The sequence below is a fragment of the Trematomus bernacchii genome, unplaced genomic scaffold (genome assembly GCF_902827165.1).
Source record: "Trematomus bernacchii unplaced genomic scaffold, fTreBer1.1, whole genome shotgun sequence".
In the NCBI taxonomy this organism is placed as follows: Eukaryota; Metazoa; Chordata; class Actinopteri; order Perciformes; family Nototheniidae; genus Trematomus; species Trematomus bernacchii.
The window spans coordinates 2,786,591-2,813,650 of NW_022988098.1; the positions used below are offsets into that span (position 1 = coordinate 2,786,591).

Below are 27,060 nucleotides of genomic sequence, written 5' to 3' on the forward strand. Positions count from 1 at the left end.
AGGTATTGTTATCTTAACAGGTTGTTAAATACAGACAGAAGAGTTCTCCTCCCCCCACCTTGTACGGGACGTCCTGGTACTCGTCCAGGAACATTTTGACCTGGCTGATGCAGATGTTTAAGTCTCCGTCTGTGAAATCGTAGGGAATGTTGAAGCCCAGTGGGCCAAACTTCCTTCGCTCCAGAGAAATTCCATGGAAGAGACACAGAGACAGAAGCAAAGCCTTGAGGTGTGATGCCTGGAGAGGAGAGGAGAGGAGAGGAGAGGAGAGGAGAGGAGAGGAGAGGGGAAGGGAGAGGAGAGGGGAAGGGAGAGGAGAGGAGAGGAGAGGAGAGGAGAGGAGAGGGGAAGGGAGAGGAGAGGAGAGGAGAGGAGAGGAGAGGAGAGGAGAGGAGAGGAGAGGAGAGGAGAGGAGAGGAGAGAAGTTAAAGTCACCACTAGATGCTGGATGTTTAAACAGATCCAAAATGGCTGGTTTTCTAATCTAACATTTGAGTGGATCCAGATATGAAGCAGGAGCAGACGGACCTTTGTGGAGGAGGTGAAGAACTCATTGGTGAGCCTCAGGTAGGTCTTCTGTAGATTGGCCTTGATTCCCTTGGGAGGCTCGATGGTCATCTTTGACCCATTTTGGAGAATAGACACTGGGAACTTGTTGCTGGGAAGGCTCGTGAGCCACATACGGAAGTCCTTGTGCACCTGTTATGAGACAAGCAATAAAAGGAATTGATCAACTCACAATACTACAAAAGTGCACATACCATGTGATCAATGCGTAATGGTCTGACCTTTACTGGGCTGATGTTTTCAATGAGTCTCTCCAGGGAGGGCATCCAGCTGGGCGCCAGGTGACAGTTCTGGAAGAAGACCCAATGACCTCGCTCCATAGCAGCGAGCATGAGCTTCTCTGCCCAGGGGCCCTGAATCACACAAACAACAGCAGAACAAAAGGCAGAGGACAACAACAAGAGTCACAAACAGAAGCTTTAATATAAGAGAAAACATCCATATTTTGTAAAAGGGTGTAGTTATTTAGTGGTCGACATATACATCTCCCTGTAGCTAGTTTGACATTCTTGCAGTCTTACTGAAACATTTAAGAGCACTAGGTTCAATGGAGACGTAAAACGAGGACAGGCTGATGTAACAGCGCAGCACAAGCCAAGAGTCTAACTCACATAGTTGCAAGTGATGTGACAAACACACGCTAACACCTTTTGAACAACCTCAGGGGGAGAGTTGCTGGGAGAAATGTTTGGCCAGTTTCCGGTGGGTGGAATATGAGTCTGCATTCATCCCAAAACCTACACATGAGGTGTTGTAATTTTTTTGGTGCTTTTTTTTGTGTCCTGGAATCGAGCATCTGCCTAAAATAGTTGTGTATATCGCCCTGTCCCATGGCCATAAATAGAGAAAGCAATTATCACATAGGTGGCCATTCTTAACAAGTGAGATGAGAACGGCCTGGTTCTGTGTGAAAGTGTTTTACAGCGCTGTGTATGAGAGAGAGAGAGAGAGAGAGAGAGAGAGAGAGAGAGAGAGAGAGAGAGAGAGAGAGAGAGTGCACAGTGCACTGTGATACGCAGCATCTAACTTGCTCAGGTAATTGGCAGGTGCATTCATATATAACAAATCACCATAGTCCAGCACAGGTAAAAAGGTCACAGAGCCTTTTCCTGGCCTCAAGCGAGAAACAGGACTTATTTCTGTAAAAGAAACCTAGCCTAACCCTCAGCTTTTTAAGCAGGTTATTGACATGAAATGTAAAAGTGAGACAGTCATCAAGCCAGATATCCAGGTATTATAGATATATACTATTTGTTTTGTCTGGAGCCGCAAAACATATTTGATAGCTTATAAAGTTGTATTTATTGTTATATCACAGACACAAACTACAGTTTTTTTGCATTTATTATGTATTACATTATAAAACTGTTAACCTCTAATAAGAAACAAAGAACTCTTATAAGGAGAATTTAAAAAAATACACAGGCCTACTTTCAAATGAATCAACACAGCACTTGGGGAGTCCTCTGCACATTTGAAGGAAACGAAATACAATTAAAATGTACCCACTTTGAAATAAATAAAACCTATAGCTGCACCCTAAAAATAGTTAACTGATTGAATTATGATGAAGATCGTCAGCTGTCTTCCTCTTCCGTGTTTCTCCTCGATACAAAGGCTGCAGCACCTTTGACAACTTCTCTCCACATATCAAACATCCCGGTAAGCATCGTTTGCTGTGAAAGCAGATAACTCTAACCACGCAGAATTAAATCCTGTGTTCCTCCGATACTTTTCTTTTCTTTGATTTATCCATAGTTTGCTCATCCTAATTTGTTCCTTAATGACCCCATGATGTGATTATGTATATCTTAAAACCTTTAACAACTATATTTAGATGTTCACAAATATCTACATTTATGTATAAAATACATGTGTAGCAGTTAGACAAACATAATCAATAGATTATCTCATTAATACCTATTTTATATATTAAAAAAAAGTTTACTAAACCACCGTTTGTTGACAAAATGATTTGGGTTGAAAGTTATACTGTTGTGTCTCAAACGGATAGACTAGGTTATTAATTTATTTGCCTAATAGTTGCTTAAAATGCTACAATAACATTTGCAATTCGTTTTTAATCTGCCATGTACGATCTCAATAATAATAAGTGTCGTCAATTCGCTTTTAATCTGCCATGTACGGTAATGTCTCTCAGCCACCGTAGTGTCGTGTCAGGTGGGCGTGTCGTGTAGTGTCGTGTACTGGCCGCGGCCGCAGCTAGACCATATTGCTAATTTCAGCTGCAGAAACCATTCAACTATTAACTTATTCAGCTATTTCAGGACAATGAGGCTATCAATGTTGTTTTTTAAACCTTTTCTTTTAAATATTAAGCTTCTTCACTATTTTTCCTACTCTGCAATGCATTTGAGCTGTAACAATTTTGATTCAATCAGCCTTTTCAACACATGATGGGAAACTTTCAACTTTTTCTAAATATGTTATACTTTTTTAAATGTTCAGCTTTTTAAAGTCTTTTTTTAACATGGAAGTCATTGCAATGCATTTGAGCTGTAACAATTTGATTCAAATCATTTCACTTTTCTGCATTTCTCTGCTAAGTTCAGCAACACACTGACTTGGTCTCTGTAGTTAAAAGCAGCTACCATTCAGCTAATAACATATTCAGCTTTTTCTGCATTTTCAGCTAAATTCAGCCACAAATGTTCACAGTTTACAGCATTCGCACGCATTTTCTGCAGGAAATGCATTTTCTAGTTGTATATAGTTGAACAAACGTTACATTTTCTCTGCTAATAATAACAAGACAAAAAGATCCAACTATAATTTTATATGTTATTATGGATTGAACATGAACCAAAGTGCTTGTATTGGCAGATGATCCTGTGCCACTGTGAAATAATGAGTTATAATGGAAACAATTACAAATTGTTTTATTGATCCAGTATTGCTATGATGGCACTCTCTGCACGGTGGAGGAGTTGGGAGTCATTCTTCAGAAGCAGCTCCTTTAAGCAGCTCATTTATTATGAGGGTCAGACCAACGTTCTTCTGCGGGGGGGCGACGAGTCATGTGAATACAACTATAGACTAGGATTGTTCCAAGATTTTAAATCTGTTGCATGTCTTACCTTCTGGATCTTGTCATAGGCCTGATCATGCTGCCTACCAGATCTGGCCAGTCTGGTCTTGAGCCCGTTGACCATTTTCTCCATATGCTCACGCTGCCGACAGAAAGCCCTATAAAATTCTCCTTCAACGTCACTTTGCTCCACCTAGAAAACAACACAAGCAGACTCCCAATGAGACTGGGACCGAATTTAACCCCTGCACTCTTTAGGAGCCCCTATTCTGCTGATGTTCAGGTGTATATCAGTATGTAGTGTCTCTACTTTAAAGAGTCCTCTCCTGCTGATGTTCAGGTGTATATCAGTATGTAGTGTCTCTACTTTAAAGAGTCCTCTTATGCTGATGTTCAGGTGTATATCAGTATGTAATGTCTCTACTTTAAAGAGTCCTCTCCTGCTGATGTTCAGGTGTATATCAGTATGTAATGTCTCTACTTTAAAGAGTCCTCTCCTGCTGATGTTCAGGTGTATATCAGTATGTAATGTCTCTACTTTAAAGAGTCCTCTCCTGCTGATGTTCAGGTGTATATCAGTATGTAGTGTCTCTACTTTAAAGAGTCCTCTCCTGCTGATGTTCAGGTGTATATCAGTATGTAGTGTCTCTACTTTAAAGAGTCCTCTCCTGCTGATGTTCAGGTGTATATCAGTATGTAATGTCTCTACTTTAAAGAGTCCTCTCCTGCTGATGTTCAGGTGTATATCAGTATGTAATGTCTCTACTTTAAAGAGTTCTCTCTGAACCTTCACCCCGTCAGCAACATATCGGGCGTAGATCTTCATGATGCTCTCCTTAAGTTTTTTGGGCTCCTGGATTAAGCCCACACAGTTCTGGAGGTCTGCCTTTAGCCGCTGGAGATGTGTCTCCCGGTCTTTCAGCTGGACGCACAAAACATTTAGGATATTTCATTTTTTAACCACATCTTTCTTTTGGGAATGTGTAACTGTAAAGAGTTATTGGGGTCTTTAATAATTTCTACACTGGAAACAAAGCGGTGCATAAATTAGTTTTAAAGTTAAAGGAAAACTTCGAGCCAAAATGATCGGTTTGATTTCAACTTCTCCTGGCATTTAGTTATATAAATGAACAAAATGTTTCATCAGTTAGACAAATAAAGTGAGTATCTTCTTTAATGAAGACCATTTTGTGTTACTGTCCATCCCCTTCTGCTTAGCAGCGAATCAAATGAAGCTATCATCATCAGGGATGCAAACTTGTCACCTTTCGGCAAAATTCGCCGTTTTGAATCCAAAATAGGTCGTTTGTGTGATTGAATATTTTGGGACCCGGAGTAATCTGCGGCCGCGAGCTGTTATGTGCCATCATGACACGCATGGTGTTCTTTTTTTTTTATATTATAATGAAGCGCGAGCTGTGTGCTCGAGTCTTCCTGCCTGTCGGCTCTGCTCATGGATGTATAATAAGGCTCTGCTGCTCCGGGATGAGGGTCTAGCTTCAGCAGCTACATTACCTACGGTGCGTTCGTTAATATTAACTGTGCGGTCCGGAGTCACTGTGGCACAGACTGGACCGCTGGTGAACAGCTGTTAGAACGGGCCGTTCAGGTGTTCAGAGCAGAGCTCCCTGTCGGAGCGGCAGAGCGTGATGTGCACTGAAAAGTTTTTCTGTCACAATATTATTTAATGAATCGTTGAGCTCGCTAACTAGCATACATTGTCACTATCTGCTAACGTTAGCTTTAGCCTTCGTTTTCAAATAGTTTTTTTCATAGGCTATAAACGGAGGTGGTATAAGTATATATCTTGTACTTGAGTAAAAGTAGAAGCACTCAGATCTTGTACTAGAGTAAAAGTAGAAGTACTCAGATCTTGTACTTGAGTAAAAGTAGAAGTACTCAGGTCTTGTACTTGAGTAAAAGTAGAAGTACCAGAGTGTAGGAATACTCTGTTACAGTAAAAGTCCTGCATTCAAAATGTTCCCCAAGTAAAAGTAGAAAAGTATTCTCATCAAAATATAGTTAAAGTAGCGACAGTAAAAGTAGTCTTTGTGCAGATTGGTCCATTTCAGAATAATATATATGATATGTTTTATAATGATTGATCATGAAAGTGTTCTCAAAGCTGGTAAAGGTGCAGCTAGTTTGAATGACTTTGTATACTACAGAGTAGCTTGTGAATTTACTCCAGGTGGAACTAAAGTCTGATTTAACACTTGATTAGATTTCACATCATTCATCCACATCTGTAAAGTAACTAAAGGTATTAAATACATGTAGTGGAGTAAAAGTACACCATTTACCTCTGAACTGTAGAGGAGTAGAAGAACAAAGTAGCAAAACCGGAGGAGCCAGGCATGGAGGGAGGTGGCAGAGACAGTGGTAGTTTTTCTCCTGTTTGGAGAGTTTATATCCAGTTTACTTCGGGCTTTTTTGCTTCGTATGTCGGGGGCGGGAGATTCATGTGATTGGTTGTTGGTGCCTTGCTCGCAAAAATCCCCAAGCTTCAGATACGCCCACCTCCAAGATTTTTTTAACGCTGCTGTGTGGACGGGCCGTAAGACCCTCTTCTTTCGGCAGGCCTTCCAATAAACTTTGAGCATGGTACACCTGGAGTATTGCCATTTTTATCGCTATCTCCGACTTTTATTTTATTTATTTATTTTTATTTTATTTTATATTTAATTTTTATTTAATTTTGTTTACATTTTTAATTTGTATTATTATTATTATTATTATTTGTTTAATGTCTCAAATTGTATCAGTGTCCTTTGCTGTGAAGCGCTTCGAGATTTGTCTTGGCAGATGACAAGCGCTATATAAATTAAATTAATTATTAATTTATTTATTATTAAGTATCTCAAAATTGTACCCAAGTATAGTACTTGAGTTTATGAACTTACTTTACACCACTGGCTATAAAGATAGAAAGACTAAGCCTTGCACAGAGGCATGAAAATACATTTTCAAAATGCTCAACAGTGCTGCCAAAATTATAAACTGACTGCTACACAATTAAAATAAATGCTTTTATACATTTCTATTAGATGTGACTATTTGGCGTTTCTGTTATTAACTGCTTTAGTTGTTCTGACTGCTAAAATCCTCTGTTATTCCTAATTTTAACCTCTATAGTGTTTGAAAGTGTTTCTCACCTTCTGCGCCATCTTGTGCATCTCCTTGTTTCCATTCCTCACTTTGAGCCTCAGCTCGGAGACGCTGAGCTTCAGCTGAGTGTTGCTGTGACCGACCTTAACCAGCTCCTTCTGAAGCTGAAACACAAGAAACATCTCATCACTGAAACCATGCAGGCAGAGAGAAACAGATTCTCTGAGACTCACAGTGTCTTTGTTACCCACTACCAGAGATGGCAAAAGTACACACATCCTTTACTCAAGTAGAAGTACAGATACTCGTGTTTAAAATACTCTGGTAAAAGTAGAAGTACTGACTAAACTTCTTAAAGTAAAAGTAAAGAAGTATGGGCTTTGAAATGTACTTCAGTAAAAAGTATCCATAACTACCATCTGTTTTAAAGAGTACCTGACCTCCCTTTATATTAATAGAACAATAATGTCATTGTTAGCTAATGAATGTTTCCATGCTGAACAACGGCAACATGACAACATTTTCATTGGTCCCTCTTCTTTAGAGAAGACCAGGAAATGATGGATACACGGATCGTGTTCAAATCAATAGGCACGCAATGACTCTAAATAATAATGATCACGCCACTAAACACACATTCAAACTAAAGGAACCAGCCTGTTTGGAAAATGTAAGAAGTAGAAAGTACAGGTATTTGTGTTCAACATGTAAGAAGTAGAAAGTACAGGTATTTGTGTTCAAAATGTGAGAAGTAGAAAGTACAGGTATTTGTGTTCAAAATGTAAGAAGTAGAAAGTACAGGTATTTGGGTTAAAAATGTCAGAAGTAGAAAGTACAGGTATTTGGGTTCAAAATGTAAGAAGTAGAAAGTTCAGGTATTTGTGTTCAACATGTAAGAAGTAGAAAGTACAGGTATTTGTGTTCAACATAAAAGTAAAAAGTTGAGTAAAGTACTGATACCAGAAAAATGTACTTAAGTACAGTAACAAAGTATTTGTACTCCACTACTTCCCACCTCTGTTTACTACAAGTTACTTTAAAGGTCACATAGCTCATGCTATTTTTAGGCAATAGTCTCAGATGTATAAAAATATATAAAAAACATGTCTATGAAGTGTTTTGCTCAAAATACCAAACCGATCACCCATTCTAGCCATGCCTCATATCCCTCTATTTCACTTCCTGTTTCAAAAGTGCTGATTTGGGTATAAAGCTTTAACAAATAAAAATAAATTGATACAAAATAAAAAAGGAGGGGTCTGAGCTCATGCGGGACCCGGCAGCTACTGTCTAAACTAAATGCTGCCGTGATGAAACGCCATATCATGGATTATCAAGGATTATTTCTGAAACAGTATGGAGCTCAAAGGCTTTCTCTCTTGCCGGTTATACCACAAGGTGAGTTCCTTTTTATTTCCTGCTTCTTCACACACATGCTCTCCAGTACAGGTTAGCTCTGAGTGTTAGCGATGCTAATGTAAACACCGACCATATTACGTCCAAAACAGTCGGGCATTGTTTCTGATAGCAACGTTTCTCATAGGGCCGTGGGTGTAAAGCTAGCCTACATTTCCGATATGACGTTATATCGGACGCAAATCTGGATCAGCTCCGTTGTAGCCCCGTTTTTAGAGATTTGGGTATGGAGGAAAAGAGAGGGTTTTATTTTCTGACGCTGCGTGAGTTCCCCGACACACCGGGGACACATATTTATGTCTAAAAGACATCAAAAAGTGCATTTAGCATGATAGGAGACCTTTAACTTTAAGCTCCTGGTCACTAACGTTTGGACAATGACTGTTTTAGTTTTTAGAAAACGTTCTCCTGTCCTGTTGGGGGGAAGGAGTTTTAGGGGAGGACTCACTCACTTAAAATGAAAAATTGCTTATATTCTCATTATCTACATACAGACATTGTCAATACAGGGTTTGTATCGTTTAAGGCAAATTAGATTTAGGACTTGTTTTTAAATCAATATTCTGCGCACACTCGCTATCCGGGTTTTTAGCATTTATCAAATACATTTTTTTTTAAAAGGAATTACTCAGTATTTTGAGCTGCTACTTTAGATTAAAAATATTAATTTCATTTAACATGTATTCAAGACAAATTATGACCAATTAAGGTAATATTCTCCCCACTGACCAAAAACCTTACATTTTGCATTAATTGGAAGCCTTTAGTCTAATTCCTTTACTTTTTTCAGGGTCTTATGTTTATACTTTCTTTGTGATTCATACAGTAAATCTTTTTGTTTGTCTATTTATGTATTTCTGCCAGTCTCTCTAACGGTACGTCCACACGGCAGCATGTGTTGAAGCTTGCCGGTGGGCGTATCTGGCTCGCGACCAACAATCAATCACATTAATCTCCCGCCCCGGACATTGTAAAAAATTGTATTTATTTGTATATCAAAACCAATGCTGGATTTGAATGTTAAGTCTAAAGCCACCTTGTTCTGGCTGGTCTCGTATCCAGAGACGGTCCTCTCCAGATCCTTGTTGTTGCTCTCCAGCGAGCGGATCTCATCCAGAAGCCTCTGCCGATCCTGCTTCGGGTCTTTGATCTCATCGATCTGTCTCTGCAGACACAGTCACACAATCACATGTTATTTGCGTCAAATGTTTGACTTTCATTGTCAACTATGTTGCACCTCATTTTTTCAAATTTAAAACATCTAAAATAGTGCTTCTGATATCCTTTATAGTATAATGTATAATAACACAGGTTGGAGTTTTACATGACATCTCTTAAAACTATCAAATGACCTGTATGGTAGTTTTATAATACAAATATCCCTAAACTTAATGACAGTGCTGAACATATCACATGAAAAAACAAAACTTTAATACAATTATTTTTTAAACTTTAAAAAATCTTTGGATATATGGTAGAATGGACTCAAGAGCCTTTCAAATTTGATTTTACTTGAAGTGCAGGACTTAATCAAATGATTGTAATGACATCAAGTTTGTCCGTAAAATTGACAAACTGAGTAGTGAAAACATCCTTTCCCTTAAAATAAAATAAAATAAAAAAATGTTTAAGCTTTGCAACTAGTGGATATGTTACACTGAGGAATATACTAACTTGAACCACTGATTGTTCTATTGAGAAAGAACACTTTCTTTGTACTGTTTTGTTGATGTGAAATGCACCCTAAATTATAGAATCACTCACACAGTAATAACAGTAAACGGGCGTTACCTTGTGAACAGAGATAAGATCGCTCTTAGCCTCGTGTTTGGCCTCCTTTCCGGTCAACATGTTGTCAGTCATTTTTGTAGCGTTTACCGTTTAGTTCCGAGAAAATACAGAAAATGCAGTAACGCTTTTTCAAATGATACAAAATTCGCGCCTGACAACCAGTGTTGCCAACTCCACGAGAAGGGTCTAGCTGCGGCCGCGGCCAGTACACGACACTACACGACATGCCCGGAGAATGAATCAAAGTCATTATAAAACCCTGACCAAGCAGCAACATGTTTGATATTCATGTTCTCAGGATGAAGTGTAATAAGTGGTGATCCCTCTCTGTGACTTTACGTCAGTTTAAAAAGGGGCCCTATTATGCTTTTTGGGGATTTGGGTTTTATAAACTGCTTTTCTATGGGCATAGATATGTCTCATAATTATTTGTGTGAACAGAAAAATAATTTGTGTGTAAATATGTGATTTGTAAATGTAAAACACCATCCACAAATGCATTTAAAAGATTTGCAAACTCACAAATAAATTTGCAAATGTAAAACGGATCTGCAAATAGACTAAATATTTTCACAAATAAAAAAAGATCTGTGAATATCTCTTTAACATTGACAACTTTCAATCAGGCATTTGTGAATTATGCACCCCCATCATGAAATGCCCCCCTTGTCACGGGAACGCGCATTTCTAAATGACACGTTTACACCTTAAAACGATGTTTAAAACGAAAAGTAAACGTTCAGGGTTTTTATTAATGGTAATTTTCAGACTGTGAGTTGTTTAGTGGTAGCTCATATAGTCTTGATTCTTGTGGTTAAACTTTTCGCTCCGTATTTGATGGTAGTGGTGTCGAAATTCATTCGTCACTTCCTTTTCAGTTATTTTTTTTTTTAATCTTTTTTTTTTCTTATTATTGTTACGTCCTGTCTGTATACACGTGCTTTAAAATGTATTGTTTCATTTTACATATTTGTCATATAATAATCAAAATATATGTTTACAAATGTTACATAGTCTTTGTCAGCACATTTTTGCCACGTTATGCACCCCTTGCTATCTTACATAATAAAAGTGTCACATTCATGAAACTTGCTCCATTCATTGGTACTAGTCCTACAACCATACCCTGAAGAATGCTTGAGGGTGGGATTAATACAAACATCTTTTTGGGTGGGGTGCATTCTATGACAGGCCTGGTTATCACAATATGCCCCCCCTTGCTATCTTACAAAATAAAAGTGTCACATTCATGAAACTTGCTCCATTCATTGGTACTAGTCCTACAACTATACCCTGAAAAATGCTTGAGGGTGGGAATAATAGAAACATCTTTTTGGGTGGGGTGCATTTTATGACAGGCCTGGTTATCACAATATGCCCCCCCTTGCTATCTTACAAAATAAAAGTGTCACATTCATGAAACTTGCTCCATTCATTGGTACTAATCCTACAACTATACCCTGAAAAATGCTTGAGGGTGGGAATAATAGAAACATCTTTTTGGGTGGGGTGCATTTTATGACAGGCCTGGTTATCACAATATGCCCCCCCTTGCTATCTTACAAAATAAAAGTGTCACATTCATGAAACTTGCTCCATTCATTGGTACTAGTCCTACAACAAGCTAGTTTTCGATTTTTTTATATAATCATTCTGACCTCAGAAAACTACAAAGCTTTCATTTCATGATGAGGGCGTAATGCGGAGGGATTTTTGCCGACGCTCATATTTTCAGTGTTTCCGTTTCCTCTGTAGTATTTATTGGGTTGTTATATTCAGATATGAATAATAGAAACTAGAACTAAATGTTCCGTGTGTGTCCTCACTGCTTGTTCACACACACAATAAGAATCCTTACCCGGAGCTTCTGCTGTTTACACCGCTGCGTCCGTGCCGTGCGCTGTGACTCTCATGCGCTCTCTACATTTAATTCATATTTCAAATGTTCATTTTTAAAGTTTTATTTTATATTTGATGTGAAGCACAACGTACCATGCTGTTATAATAACGCTCTTTATCAGCCTTTGAAACTGAAACCATTTTGGAAAAAAAAAAAAGAATAAAAAAAAAAAACCCTAACCCATACATATATATATATTTATAATCATATGTATCATAACGTGCGACATTAGTCGACTAATCGCCTTAATTGACGACTAGAAAAATCTTTAGTCGAGGGCAGCCCTACTGAGGAGTACCTGTCTCATAAACAACTAGGTAGTACCTTTTTTGTTGTTCATTGCTGTATTTTGGAAAATAAAGTATCTTACTAATACTTTACCTCTGTCTCCCGGGTCGTGCAATTGGGTCCTACATCCTAAGTGTCTGAGTTCGTACAGAACGAACTGACCATTATGGACCCAGCCGACCCAAGAACACTTCACCAGCGCTGTCAGCACAGGGCGTGAAGATCTTTTCATCACGAGGAACAGCTTGGGGCCTAGTCAACCAGGAAATACAAGAACTAAGAGGACGCCAGGCCGGGATTCAGGAAGCATTATCCACACAGAGTGCAACAACTGGCTGTCCAAATGAATCATTTTTTCACTCACCAACAGACTGCTCCTCCGTTGACGTCATCCACAACTGAGAGGTTGCCTGTCAATGCTCCAAGCTTGATTTCCCAAGTCAGGGCTGTTTCTTTCCCCTTTACGGCTGGCTCTTCGGAGAGATTTTCGGAGATTCTTCTAATTGCAGAGCCTTTTTGGTACAGTGCGATCTGCATTTTCAACACAACCCAGGAGCCTTTCATCGGACCATGGTAAAGTGGCGTTTATTGTGTCTCATTTAACGGGAAGAGCTGCAGCCCTGGGCTACTGCAGAATGGTCAAGAGAAACTGAACTATGTTTACTCATTGACCGATTTCATAGAGACTATGAGTCGTATTTTTGACCACTCATCGCCTGCTACAGAGGCCAGCAGAAAACTTTTTCATATACGCCAGCTCAACCGCCAGTGGTTGATTACGCCATTCGAGTTTCGCACAGCAGCACAGCGGACAGCGGATGGAATGTTCCGGCTCTTCGTGACGCCTTCATGACGGGACTTTCGGAACCGATAAAAGACCAGCTGGCTCCACTGGAGACACCCGGGATCTGGAATCTCTCATCGCCGTGGCCATCCGGATCGATAACCGTCTTCGGGAAAGAGAGAGGGAGCGTCGACGCAACCGAGACGTTATTCCCAGCTCCCAGAATGCATCTTGGGTGGGTCGCGCCGCCAGCCGAGGATGTCCAGCCCATGTTACCACAACCGTCAGAGGATTACACTTCCGAATGACTCCGGGGAATCCATGCAGCTGGGAAGAACCAGGCTTTCTCTGGAGGAGAGGCAGCGCCGTCTACGGGAGGGTTGTTGTTTTTCTACTGCGGCCAGTCGGATCATCAACCGATTATTTTGGGGTTTCCATGGCTAAAGATCCACAATCCTCACATTGACTGGCGTTCAGGGAAAATTAAGGAATGGGAGAGGATTGTATGGGCAGGTGTAAACTTTCACAACCTGTTAATGCACCAACAGACTCTCGTAAAATCATTATAGATCACCCCGACTATCCTGATCTACAGAAGGTACCTTCCTGTTACCATGATTTAAAGGAAGCCTTTAACAAATCCAAAGCCATGTCGCTACCCCTCCTCACCGAGATTTTGACTGTCCCATTGATCTCTTACCGGGAGCCCCCATTCCCAAGGGAAACTTTATTCGATTTCGAGACCTGAGAGAGCAGCAATGGACGAATACATTTCCTCCTCTTCACTCAAATCAGGAATTATCCGTCCTTCATCTTCTCCAGCCGGAGCGGGATTTTTCTTTGTGGGAAAGAAAGACGGGTCTCTGAGACCTTGCATAGACTACAGTCCACTAAATGACATTACGGTGAAGAACCGCTATCCTCTGCCACTCATGACATCTGCCTTTGAACTACTTCAAACTGCCAAAATATTCACCAAGTTAGATTTAAGAAATGCATATCACTTGGTTAGAATAAGAAAAGGGGATGAGTGGAAGACAGGATTCAACACTCAGAGTGGTCACTATGAGTATCTAGTAATGCCCTTTGGACTATGCAATGCACCGGCTGTGTTTCAAGCTCTTGTGAATGAGGTTTTTACGGGAATTTTGAATATTTCAGTGTTTGTGTATCTGGATGATATTCTGATTTTCTCCCCAGACACTAAGTCTCATGTTAACCATGTCCGTCAGGTTTTGCAGAAACTGCTAGAGAATCAGTTATATGTCAAGGCAGGAAGTGTGAGTTCCACACAAAAGAGGTATCCTTCTTAGGATACATAATCTCACCTAATCATATGCAAATGGATCCGGCTAAAATCAGTGCAGTATCCCAGTGGCCTACACCAGACTCCAGGAAGAAGGTCCAACAGTTTTCTAGGGTTTGCTAACTTCTATAGGAAGTTTATTAGGAATTTCAGTTCTGTTGCTGCCCCTCTACATGTTCTGACTTCTCCTAAGGTTCCTTTCAAGTGGACTCCCCAGGCGGACTTCGCTTTCCAACGTCTCAGAGAGAGATTCACATCAGCCCCCATACTCACCATTCCAGATCCCCAGCGCCAGTTTATGGTCGAGGTTGATGCTTCCAATGAGGGAATTGGAGGAGTACTGTCTCAACGTTCTGCAGAAGACAACAAGATGCATCCATGTGCTTACCTGTCGCGAAACTGACAACGGCAGAGCGGAATTACGACGTGGGGAACAAGGAACTGTTAGCTGTAAAAGCTGCCCTCGAGGGAATGGAGACACTGGTTAGAGGGTGCAGAGCAGCCGTTTTTAGTCTGGACAGATCACAAGAATCTGGAATATATAAGAAAGGCTAAGCGTCTCAACTCCCGTCAGGGCCAGGTGGACACTATTCTTTAGTAGGTTCAATTTCACCCTCTCTTTTCGTCCCGGGTCTCAGAATCAAAAACCCGATGCTTTGTCCTCGTCTTTATGATCCGGAACCACTTGCGGTAGAGCCCAAGACCATCCTTCCACTTAACCGTGTGATCGGAGCCTTTTCCTGGCAAGTGGAGTCGGACGTAAAAAAGGCGAATGTCAAGAATCCAGCACCTAGCGAGTGTCCCAACAATCTGCTGTTTGTTCCTGAGGCTCTTCACTCCAAGGTCATCCACTGGGCTCACTCATCTGTGCTTTCGTGCCATCCGGGGGTAACAAGGACAATGTTCAGGATACAACAACGTTTCTGGTGGCCAGCCATGAAGAAAGATGTGGCAGAGTACGTAGCGGCTTGTCCGGTGTGTGCGTGTAATAAGACCTCATCACAAGTCAAGATGGGCTTGCTCCAGCCCCTGCCGATTCCCCCAACGTCCTTGGTCACACATTTCAATGGATTTTGTGACAGGATTCCTTCATCCAGAGGCAAGACTACGGTCCTAACAGTGGTGGATCGATTTTCAAAGATGGCTCACTTCATCCCATTGACCAAGCTTCCCTCTGCCAAAGTCACCGCAGAGGTCATGATGAATCACATATTCAGGATCCATGGATTCCCTGATGACATTGTTTCCGACAGGGGTCCACAATTCATTTCCGTTTTCTGGAAGGAGTTTTGTCGACTCATAGGTGCCACCGTCAGCTTGTCATCAGGATATCATCCTCAGTCAAATGGACAGTCGGAGCGTCTGAACCAGGAACTAGAGACTACGCTACGTTGTCTCGTCTCCCGGAACCAGACTACCTGGAGTGACCACCTCACATGGGTCGAGTTTGCCCACAATACTCTTCCTACGGCAGCCACAGGTCTCTCTCCATTCCATTGTGTCAATGGTTTCCAGCCTCCATTTTTCCCTAACAACGAGGAAGAGGTGAGGGTTCCATCGGCTCATGCCATGATCAGACGTTTGTCGACGAGTTTGGGCTGGTGCTCGCCAGGCTCTTCTCCGAAGTTCAGCTCGGATGAAGGCTGTTGCAGACGTCCATCGCAGGGTCGTCCTCCCTCCTACAGACCAGGCCAAAATGTTTGGCTTTCCACTAAGGACTTACCACTCCATGTCGCCTCAAAGAAACTGGCTCCGAGATTTGTGGGTCCTTTCCCGGTGTCCAGAGTCATCAACCCGGTTGTCTGTACGCTTGCAACTCCCCCAGAACTATGAGAGTACATCCGACGTTTCACGTCAGTAAATCAAGCCGGTGTACGAAGAGCACACTTGTTCCCGCCTCCAAGCCCCCTCCACCGCCCGAGTTCTTTGAAGGGGGTGAGGTTTACAAGGTCCGTAAGCTACTGGAGGTCCGTAATAGGGGGAGGGGGAAGCAATTCCTGGTAGACTGGAAGGGTTACGGTCCTGAGGCTAGAAGCTGGGTAGCTGTGTCATTTATCGTAGACAAGACGCTTATCCACGATTTTTACAATCAGCCTGGGCCATCAGGAGTTGGCCCTAGAGGGGGGGGTACTGTTGTGCACCGACAGAAATGCTAGAGAGATGCATGTTATTTACGTTTGCTTTCTCTCATTCCAGGCTTCCTGATTATTTTCACCTGTGTCTCCTGTACTCATCAATGTCAGCCCCGCCCCGGATTGGTCCCCACCTGTGTCTAGTTACCCTGTGCTTATATTCCCCTGTCTCCCAAGTGTTCTTTGTCAGTTCGTATTGTCTCTTGCTATGGTCAGGTCTATGCTCTTTGTACTCTGTAAAGTTTGATTCCTCACTACGTGAGCGCTTTCATTTTGTTCCTCTATTTTGTCATCTCGGTTAGAGATTTGATAGTTACCTTTTTTGTTGTTCATTGCTGTATTTTGGAAAATAAAGTATCTTACTAATACTTTACCTCTGTCTCCCGGGTCGTGCAATTGGGTCCTACATCCTAAGTGTCTGAGTTCGTAACAGGTAGTTAGTAAGAAAACATTTGAATGGAACTTTATCTGTGAGGCTGTTGCCATTAGCCGCGTTCACACCAAGTACTTTGCCGTACTTAGTGCCGGCACTCAGTGCCCCGGCACTAATTACCCCAGGGCACTTAGTACAGATCGCGTTCACACCGGAATAAGTTCCCTGAGGGAAGATTATGCAAATGAGCTGCTGACGTCACTTCGTCTTCTTCTGCTTTGGGTTTACTGGCAGGCCGCAAACCACTTCACGGTGTATACTGCCACCCGGAGTCCCCGGCCGGAAGTCCCCGGAGTTGGGGACTGGCTTCAGTAGAAGCTGCTGGGACTCCCAGCAGCTTCTACTGAAGCCTTCTGAGTAAATCGCCAGAACGCCGACACCTCCTCATCTCCACCGCTCCCATGTTTTATTTTGTGTTGCCATAAGTTAGTCTCTCTGCGTTTGTGCGCTGGGCGAATGCTAATGCTAATAATGCTAATGCGAGGATAATAAAATGGCGGCTCTACAAAACATTTCAGAGTTTTACGGGGCGTGGTTTGCAATTCGCCCAGCCAATCAGAACTGGGGCACTTTTTTCCCCCAGGAAAGTACCATCTCTCAGCAGGCACTAAACATGGGGGTAAAAGTTCCCGGCTTGAAGTACTCTTTTTGGTGTGAACGCGACATAAGGGGTACTAACAGAACTAAACGCGAAAAGTACGGGGAAAAGTACTCCGGTGTGAACGCGGCTATTGAATATTAGATTTTAGTTGAAATATATTTTTTAAGTCACAGTGTTCGTCACAGGTCACATTGTTATTTCATCTGTTTGTTTATGACAGTGAAGAAGGCTTGCATGTGATGTAATGAAACCTCCGGGATGATGAGCTGTGACAAACACCCACACTAACTAAATCCTCTGAGTTAAACCACTGTGTTCATATTGAAAGCGTATCAAGACTTTCTGTCCTCTTTGAACACGTGTCACTGTGCAGTTAGATGTGGGCAAGCCGATCAATAATCAATTAAAACCTGTGATTCGGCCCATCACAGCTACACTTCACATGATGCTCATGGGAACATTTTTGGACCTTGTGGGAAGTTTGTGAATGAAAATAGTTTGCATGAGGTGATCTCATTGTTTCTAATCTCAGCCTACCTTGAGTAAAGGATGCAGAGGACAAAGATGGCGAGCCCCACGATGCTCTGGGCATCCCACCACGGCAGGTAGGGGGACGTAAGGACGGGCTCCTCTGTGTCCGGGCCCAGGATCAGCACCGCCGTCTGGTTCTCCATCTCCAGAGGGGCCAGGGTGGGCACTGCTATCTGCTGGAAGAGGCTCAGCAGGCTGGGGTTACACTCTCGATCTGAGGGGGGGGGGGGGATTAAAGAAGCACGGGGGGTTTAAGTAGAAAGGGGGACAGTTATTGCTTGTTATTTTCAGACGTGTTGTTGCCTCTCATATGCCTTAAAAACACGTTCTTTGGAAAAACAGACATGAGACATGAGATCCTTGAAAGTAGCGTGAACATTTGACTTAGACCATATTAAATCAATAGTAATGCTTTGTGTGTGAATACTTTTGCACATTCTATGGAGGAATTAAACATGTTGCTCTGCTGCAGGCACAACATAAATCATGCTTTTTGAACAAAACCACAAAAGCATATCAAACGAAAGGTATAAGTCAAAGTCTTATGACGTAGAAAGAGGCTATTTCTTTCAAAAGAACACCAGAGACAGAAACACCGTCCGGTTCCTTGGTTGTAGCGAATGGATTCCTATTGTTTCTGCTCATTCCTAACTGAATCAATGTTTACAGCAGTAATTCACACATGCAGCAGACATCCTCACCAGGTTCATTAGTCATGGCGGACCAGGTGAGATACATGGTGTACAGGGTGATGATGGAGGACTGCAGGAGACCTGAACGGGTCTGCGACTCCTGAGGATACACACAGATCAAATAGGCAGACAATGAAACATAAATAACATGAAATACTCCATGATAACTGGGCCAACTTCATTCACTCTTATGTTGTTAGTTTAGTTATTTATTTTCTTTTTAAAGCAGCTGGAATTCCATTTGAAAATGAGGTTCAGATTGGATGCAGTAATTAAGGACATCTTTAGAAGTTGAATAGCAAGTCAGCTTAATTTGAACTACACCTTTATTTAGTTGTTGTGGTGGTGATATGCAGTGATTAACAGAAACATGTAAGTTGCCCCTGAAAGAACAACAATAACATAGAAACAAGTATTTAAATCAGACTAGAATACAATTGAATGTTTATGATATATGGTGGAGTTCAGAGTGCTCACCATGCTTGTGTGCAATTTCTCCTCTCAGGATGCTTTATACTCCTCATAGTAACTTGAGCTAATTCCTATCTTTTAACGTATACCGAAAATAACATATTACAACATTACACTTGTGTAATGCATTTTGAGATTTGTCATGTTCCGAATCATCTAACTAGGTTTTAGGTCACATATCTCTCCTTGTGTCAGATCATTGGCTGTGGCTCAGTGGTTAGTGTGCTGGACTTCGAATCAGGGGATAGCAAGTTCGAGTCCCACTGCAGTCAGCATGTCGTTGTGTCCCTGAGACACTTCACCCCAAATTGCTCCTGTGGGGATTGTCCACAGTACTGAGTATGTAAGTCGCTTTGGATAAAAGCGTCTAACAAGTGACATGTAATGTAAAAATCATTCTCTCCCAAATATAGTCACATTTAAGGATTCATGGAAAGGACTCATCTTTAGAGTAAGAAACGTACTGCTTGCCCTGTGCAGGATACAATGAATTAGCCTTAACTGAAACTATTAACTTGTTTCACATCAGTTACATTGATATATACAGGGGTGTCTTCTGTTCCTTTTTTATAAAACCAACAATCTGTCTGTGGTTTTGCTGATACTGAGGAGTAACTTGTTCTTAGAGCAACACTGCAAAGACTTTTGACCCTTTCTATATGAAGTCACTATTGTGTCCGGAAGATTATGGCGGTTTGTCTGCAAATATGTAGTTCAAAACCCAAAGGGCTTTTTAATCTGTTCAACAAATGTCACCCGAACCCGACAGTGAACATTGAGCCCAGCTGGAGTTTCAGTTTCACACGTTAAAATGCAGACATCAAAAACACACACAGCTGCGAGGTTAACAGTCACAACAGTGTTATCTTTTGTTGGGATATTTGTAAGTTGATGGAAATGGTGAGAATACACAGATGGTGTACACAAAGGAACGCACTTGGTGAAAAGTATCAGACCATAGTCATTTTCAAAATATAATGCCTGTATTTAATATACAGTCTGCTATATCTGCAGCTTCCCCTATCGTGGTTTTGTCTTAATTTGATGAGAGGAGGGGAGCTGAACTTTTATTTTGATTTACATAGTATGATGACTGTATCACTATTATTAGCCTGTACTGGACTGTGTTTACTATATGTACACAACATGATACACTACTTTACAGGTGTTCATGGAATTGTTTCCCCTCTAATTTTTTAAAACAATGTCACAGTTTTCTCATGTGAACGACACGGTCTTGTTACTGTACCTCAGTGGTTCTCAAAAAAAGAGTCGGGCCCCCCAAACACAAATAGTCACGTAATGGGCCAAGTTAACATTTCTTAAAATACATCAATATGAACGTGAGCATTCCTTTGCTAGAACAGTGATAACTAGAGAATGCAATTCCTGAAGAAATTGCTAGTGGGAATGCTTTATGCTGAAAAGCTGACGCTAAACTGCTATGCTGAAATGTAATGTGTAAGAAGAAAGTGAAGAATTCAGATTGAAATGATACATGAACACTGGGGGCTTGAATGTGTGATGAGTGAAGAAAAGAAAGTAAAAAGGCTTGGAAAAGCAGCAGAATATTTGAACTACAAACTTTTGAACTAACTTGATGGTGAATGATCTGTCGCCATGGCAACGGCATTTGATGACACCCCATAATACACTTAGATGCGTTGATGGCTGCATCGTTACCAAACCTGTGAAGTTTTGGGCCGTTTGGAACATTTTCACTGAAGTTATGAGAAAACCGTGTTTCATGGCGAGCATTGTGTTGCCATGGCAACAGCATTTGAAGAAACCGCATAATTGACGTAGAGCTGTTGAGGGCTGGACCGGTGATATACAAGTGAAGATTGGGGGACGATTGGACCATGTCCATTGGACTTACAGCGACATCGTGTTTCATGGCGAGTGGTCTGTCGCCATGGCAACGGCATTTGATGACACCCCATAATACGCTTAGATGCGTTGATGGCTGCATCGTTACCAAACCTGTGAAGTTTTGGGCCATTTGAAACATTGTGTGTGTGAGAGAGAGAGAGTGTGAGAGTGTGTGAGAGTGAGAGTGAGTGTGAGAGTGTGGGTGTTTCTCAATCGCGAGTACGCTTGCTTGGTAGCACATGTCTGCCGAGCATCTTGCTTCAGAAGCGAGTCAAGAATACTTCCTGGCATTCGGAAAACAAAGAGTGGAACAGGCTAGCAAGTGTGCAGGTGTGCGTCATATGAGAGGCCCCGCCTTACATCTTCCGCCACAGATTTGGGGAAATTGGTCCGTGCGCAAAGCATTGTGGGGATTTTAAGACCGCCGAGTCTACATTGTTTGCATTGTTCTGAATGAGAGATAAAGCTCTTACATGTGAACGTTTTGTGGAAGAACCATAACAGATATCTGTGAAATTTCAAAATGTGAAGCATGTCAAGGAAGTTGAGTATCTGAAGTGTAATTTTTGTGTACTTTCGGGTTAATAATGTGGCCTTTTTGGCAGTTTAACTAAAGGTATGCGGCTGCTGCTGTGAGGAAATATCAGCCTGAAATTACAATGGGTTTTAATGGAGACATGTTGAACATTTTTGTCACTTCATGCCCTCAAGAGGCATTTTGTTTAATTATTTTGCTTAATTATTTGTCATTTTTCAAGCTACGAGATGTTTTCCTACGTTTGTCATGAAAAATGATGTCTCAGGAATGTAGGGTTTGGGAATTATGGCAGTTTAAAAAAAAATATATGAAGGCAAATTTCAAGATTTCCTACCCTCTAGCTGTGACATCACGCACTCTAGTTAATGTTAAAATCTGAAGAAAGCCTCTTTACCAAGGTCTGAACAATGTTTAATATCTCTAAAAGTAAAAATCAGATTTAAAAGTTGTGTTACACGAATAATGTCAGAAAGATGTGTAACATTTTAAAGTTGGAATGAGGTTTCTGAGTGAAAGTATGAATGAACAGTTCAGCAGTTGAAGTCGCATGAAGATTGTTCAAGTCTGAAGATTTTCTCCATTGACTTCAATGGTTAAAAATGTGATGAATTATGGGATGTATCTCTGGAATTATGAAAGTTATGAATGATAAAAGTAATAGCTATCGATTCCCGACCGAGCTGAACGTTTTGATGTTTGAACGGAGTTTCTGCGATGTTGAATGCAGGAGAAGAAGAGGTGCAAAGTTCCGGCGGAATAATAATAATTTTGTCCGTAGAAGAACATATAGTTGGAATGCTGTATCAGCATTCCCACTAAATAAAACAATGCTCCCCCAGGGAAGATTTTTTTTTTAAATATTGAAGTCAAAAGCATCAATCTGGTGCACTTTGAGAGCAACATGAAGAGATCTATGGATACATCTCTCAACACCCATTTGAAACAGAACTGTAAGCAGATTTACTATTTCTTTATGGATATTTTACAAATCACTCACTTTTAAACTTTATTATTTTTTTACTGTCATATAGTATTTCAAACCTGTTTTTCATTTATTCTCTTATTTTTGTATAACTATAATGATCATATAAACGTGTGCCTCGGAAATAATTGTTTACATTAATCGTGACCAAAACGTTTGAGACCCGGCCACTAACTCGCTAGCACCAGAAGCTAACAACGATCTCCGGTACCGGTGCCCTCTCTCTCTCTCTCGCTCGTGCACGCACACAAAATGGCTCGTGCCACACACACACAGAGCCGAGCTGAAACACAGAGACCCAGACGTACTTGTACTGTATCATATTATTTTCGAATCAATACTTTTTCAAATTATGATTTTTTATTTTTCAAAACCATTTTTCCTCCTGGTCTCTCGCGCCCCCCCCTGTCATGCCTCTGCGCCCCCCACTTTGAGAAACACTGCTGTACCTGAACTTTAGGCAGCACAGAGAGGAAGGAGGCCACCAGGCAGAACAACATGTTGAAGCTGATGAAGAACTTGTTGATGGAGCATCCATCAGGCTTTGTGTAGAAGATGAAGAACAGCACCACAGCAGTAAAGGACCTGATGTAGTTGATGAGAGTGACCACCAGCAACGCTAAAAACACAAGGTAGAAAAGGTTCATATTTGATAGCAGACCACTGCTAAGGATTAAGGAATCTTTGCAGTCATATCAACCAGCAAAAAGAAGTCCGGTCAATTTAACGTCAGCTAAAAAATACAAATTAGCTTTCCTCCAACAGAAAACACCATGGAATACCTTTTGAACATTTATTTTAATTGTGGATAGCACAAATGAATAGAAAATAAAAGAGAATAAGATCAAGAAAAACAGTGTAAGAGAAGAAAAGAGGTTGAAGAGAGACAGGAAGTAAACACTAAAGGGAACAGCAGAAGAAGAGAGACGATGGCTGCAGTCGAATTGTCCAAAAATCAGCTCCTATCGTCTATTCCTATCGTCTATCCCTTGACCTCTGTGTGAAACGTCACAGGGTTAAGGGATAGTGGATAGGAGAATTTAAAAGGACTTAGGAGAAGAGACTGCGGTGCTTTGAGAATCCGACTGCACTTTCACTATCCGACGTGTTTATGATGCGCCAGCGGACGTCATCAATGTGCGTCTGCTGCTGTGGGGAAACTACAGTTTTCTATACAGCGGACTACAACATGGATGTATAATAAGAACGATGGACTACTGTAAACTCATCTAGAGACTCTGCACCGTGCTCTGATGCTGTTGTTTTATGCTTTATGAACGTGGACAACAGAGAAACATATTCTTCATGACCAGTTGGAATTGAAATAAAAAAGGAAAGTGAAACTTATGCTTGTCACCCTCTCCCTCCGGTCCACTCGTATTAATCCACATGAATCCCAATACGTATGATTGTATGAAATGATCTTAAAATCAATACAAATGTATTTATTATAGGGCTGTCAAGTTAACGCGTTAATAACGCGTTAACTGACATTTTTTTTAACGCCACTAATTATTTTAACGTGCGATTAACGCATGTGTATTTGTCCTCGGCCCGCCCCGTAGTTTCAGAGCCCAAAGGCTTGACGTTGTTGTTGTTGTTAGTTGGATGGTGGGAGATTCTAGCGAGAGATATGGATACAAAAAAAAGGTGTTTTAAACAGCAAGCCAAGCACACAGCTGATGCTGATGCCGACAGCCCCGCTCCTGCCGCTCGCTTGCGCTTCTAAGTTTGCCGGGGAGACGCCTGGACAACAACAGCGATAGCTAAATGGGTGGCTACAGCTTAACATTGTGGAGGACGAGGGGCTGCGTTAGATCATTCGGATCGCATCCAACGTGTCGACTGCACATCACAGCGCATTATTGTGACCCACAGTGGGAACTTCAGTCTCATGCTTTGACTGTTATGAAGACAGAGGAGCGGCATTTCGCCGACAACTGTAAACAGGCTTGTCTGTTTGAGCAACTGGCTCAGTGCAAAGAAGTACACAGGGTTGGGAGAGAGTGTAAGAGAGAGAGAGAGGTTCCAGGTGGTTGTGTTGAGAATATTCAGGAGAATATTTGTCATTGTTCCAATGATAATAAACAAACATTTGCATAATGCATATTTGTCCACTCATATGTTGATAAGAGTATTAAAAACTTGAAAAATACAGATACAAAATGTGCGATTAATCGCGATTAACTATGGACATCATGCGATTAATCACGATTAAATATTTTAATCGACTGACAGCCCTAATCTATTGTAAACGTTTGTCCTTAACATCTATCACTGTGTATATCACCATTAAAGATGTTTTTAAAAGTTTCAGAAACCCCACACAGCTCAGTAAAGACTGTGAAATGTTGACTTATTTGATCATTTTAGTAAAAAAGTAACGTTCATATTTCTCCTTTTGATTAATATAGTGATGAACGTTCAAAACAAAGCACTTTTGCAAGTTAAGTCATGATACGCATTTCTCGGTCGTAATTGGTTGTTTCCGGGAACGGCCGAATGTTGTGTCACGGTAAATGTTGCGACAGACTTGGACAGTCACAGAAGAAAATGCAGTAGAACAGACTATTTCTTTCTTAGCGAAAGTAATATAATATTTTTTAAATCAATGAAATCCTGCTTAAATCAATATATTGTGTCAAATATTGATTTAAACAGTAAGTTGTCATGTAATAAGCGGGTTCACACATTATCCCATAGTCTGCATGTTATTACTTACAAATGTATCTTATTGTTGAATTCCAAAGTATTAACAAAACACACGCTCAAACATACTTGCAAGTAGTATGCAGTGTATCATTTTGTACACACTGTTGAGTCACTGACCTGCGTACCAGCACCTGGAACTGCCGGTCTCCATCTTCTCCACCCATGACTCGTTCCATGAGTGGGCGAAGTCCACCAGCAGCACCAGCTGGATCAGGATGAAGCAAAAAGCCCCCCCCAGAGCCCACCACAAACCACGCTGCAACCACAGACACACAGCTCATTCAGTAACTCCCTTGGTATTACAACAACTCTGTATATTGGAAGTCATACTAAATGTAGAATAGGAAGTTCTTACTGTAGGTGAAAGGCCCATCTGGAATATAAAAGGCGCCAACTGTAACTGCCACCAGGGGCAGCAAACTTAAAGAACCAGAATCTGAGAAAAAACAACAGCTGATCATAGAGTAGGATGTACATACACATACATTTAGAGTTTGAAAGCATTTCTAAACAGTGATCCTTAAGGTCAAAGCTAATTTCCCCAGAGTTTCTTCTGATTCAAACACTAACACACTGCAAGGTTTAATATGGGACAAACAATCAGATCTGCTCAGATGTCATAACTGTTCACATGACTGTTTATTAGACAAGCGTATCCCATACAGGGACAAGAACAGGCGACATCCACAAGAAAGACCTTTCAGCCTTATGACCAGCTGCAACGTCTGTGTGTGTGTGTGTGTGTGTGTGTGTGTGTGTGTGTGTGTGTGTGTGTGTGTGTGTGTGTGTTTATGTGTGTGCGTGCGTGTGGTGTGTGTGTGTGTGTGTGTGTGTGTGTGTGTGTTTATGTGTGTGCGTGCGTGTGTGTGTGTGTGTGTGTGTGTGTGTGAATATGGAAACTCCTGGAGACACGCCTCTGTCTCTCTTTATCTCTCTGTCTATCTATTTCTATCTTGTTGTGATACAAATATTCAATTGTCCTTTTGAGACGCCTAGAATAAGGCAATCCTTTGAAGAATCTATGTAAAAATAGCGATAAACACAATTAATAAAAAAAATAAAAATAATTAAGGACGTTTTAAATAAGCAACTCACAGTTTCAAGGTATTGAAATGAAGTTCTTAATAAGGTGGGACATGGGAAAACAAACAAAGATTAAGTGCAGATAATTAAATAAGAACTTGGCAGTGTTGTTTGTTTGTGTTTGCAAAAAAAGCTCAAGGAAATACCTGGAAGCTTTTTGGGTTAGGGTTATCTTTTTCATATATGCCCACATTATCCTTTTTGTTACAGGAATTGTCTGTGTTGCAATTTTGTTACATGGTTTATCTTGTAACATCTCCAGTGAGAATATGGAGGTTGAGTTGTTTTTTTTAAAGCGTGCTCAGGTACATGAAGGGGAGTCAGAAACAGTGTTTGTGATAGATTGCATGAGCTGCTGCTGTTACTGCGGGGCTTACCCGTTGTGGATGGCAGCACGGGGGTCTCTGCTGTTCTTGATGTTAATCATCAGGATGGAAAACCCCAGGAACCACATGCTCATGCCGAAGCAGATGCGGTACACTGCCTTGTAGCCCACGAACATCTCACAGTTGACATCGGCCTGCATGCCAGGGATAGAGGAGCCGGCCCCGTCTTCACAGAAGCCAGGGATCTACAGCACACACAGGAAGGGTTCAAAAGAGCAGGAGCTGAAGTCCATTTCATGTTCGGAAACACCGGGCCAGTTACCGAGTAACCCTAACCCTAAGTATACGATTTAAAAGAACGTCTGTGCCTTGTGATCTTGTTCAGTGACACTTTTAGTAGCCAACTCATCGGTTTTTGTTACGTTTAAACCGTAGGACTTTTAAGAGTTATTATTGATAGTTTTGGCGCGATTTAGAC

The 27,060-nt window shown here is 41.2% G+C and overlaps 1 protein-coding gene and 1 pseudogene across 1 annotated transcript; both read right to left on the bottom strand.

Annotated features, from left to right (window-relative positions):
- LOC117475342 (dynein heavy chain 1, axonemal-like) lies at window positions 1-6,783 on the bottom strand. The gene is made up of 6 exons (XM_034121489.1): window positions 6,772-6,783; window positions 4,404-4,538; window positions 3,666-3,809; window positions 789-920; window positions 529-699; window positions 1-238 (listed from the first exon to the last, which is right to left on the bottom strand). The coding sequence occupies exons 1-6, from the start codon at window positions 6,781-6,783 to the stop codon at window positions 14-16; spliced, it is 819 nt and encodes a 272-aa protein (XP_033977380.1). The 3' UTR covers window positions 1-13.
- LOC117475492 overlaps window positions 4,487-27,060 on the bottom strand; it is a 25,255-nt pseudogene continuing 2,681 nt past the window's right edge.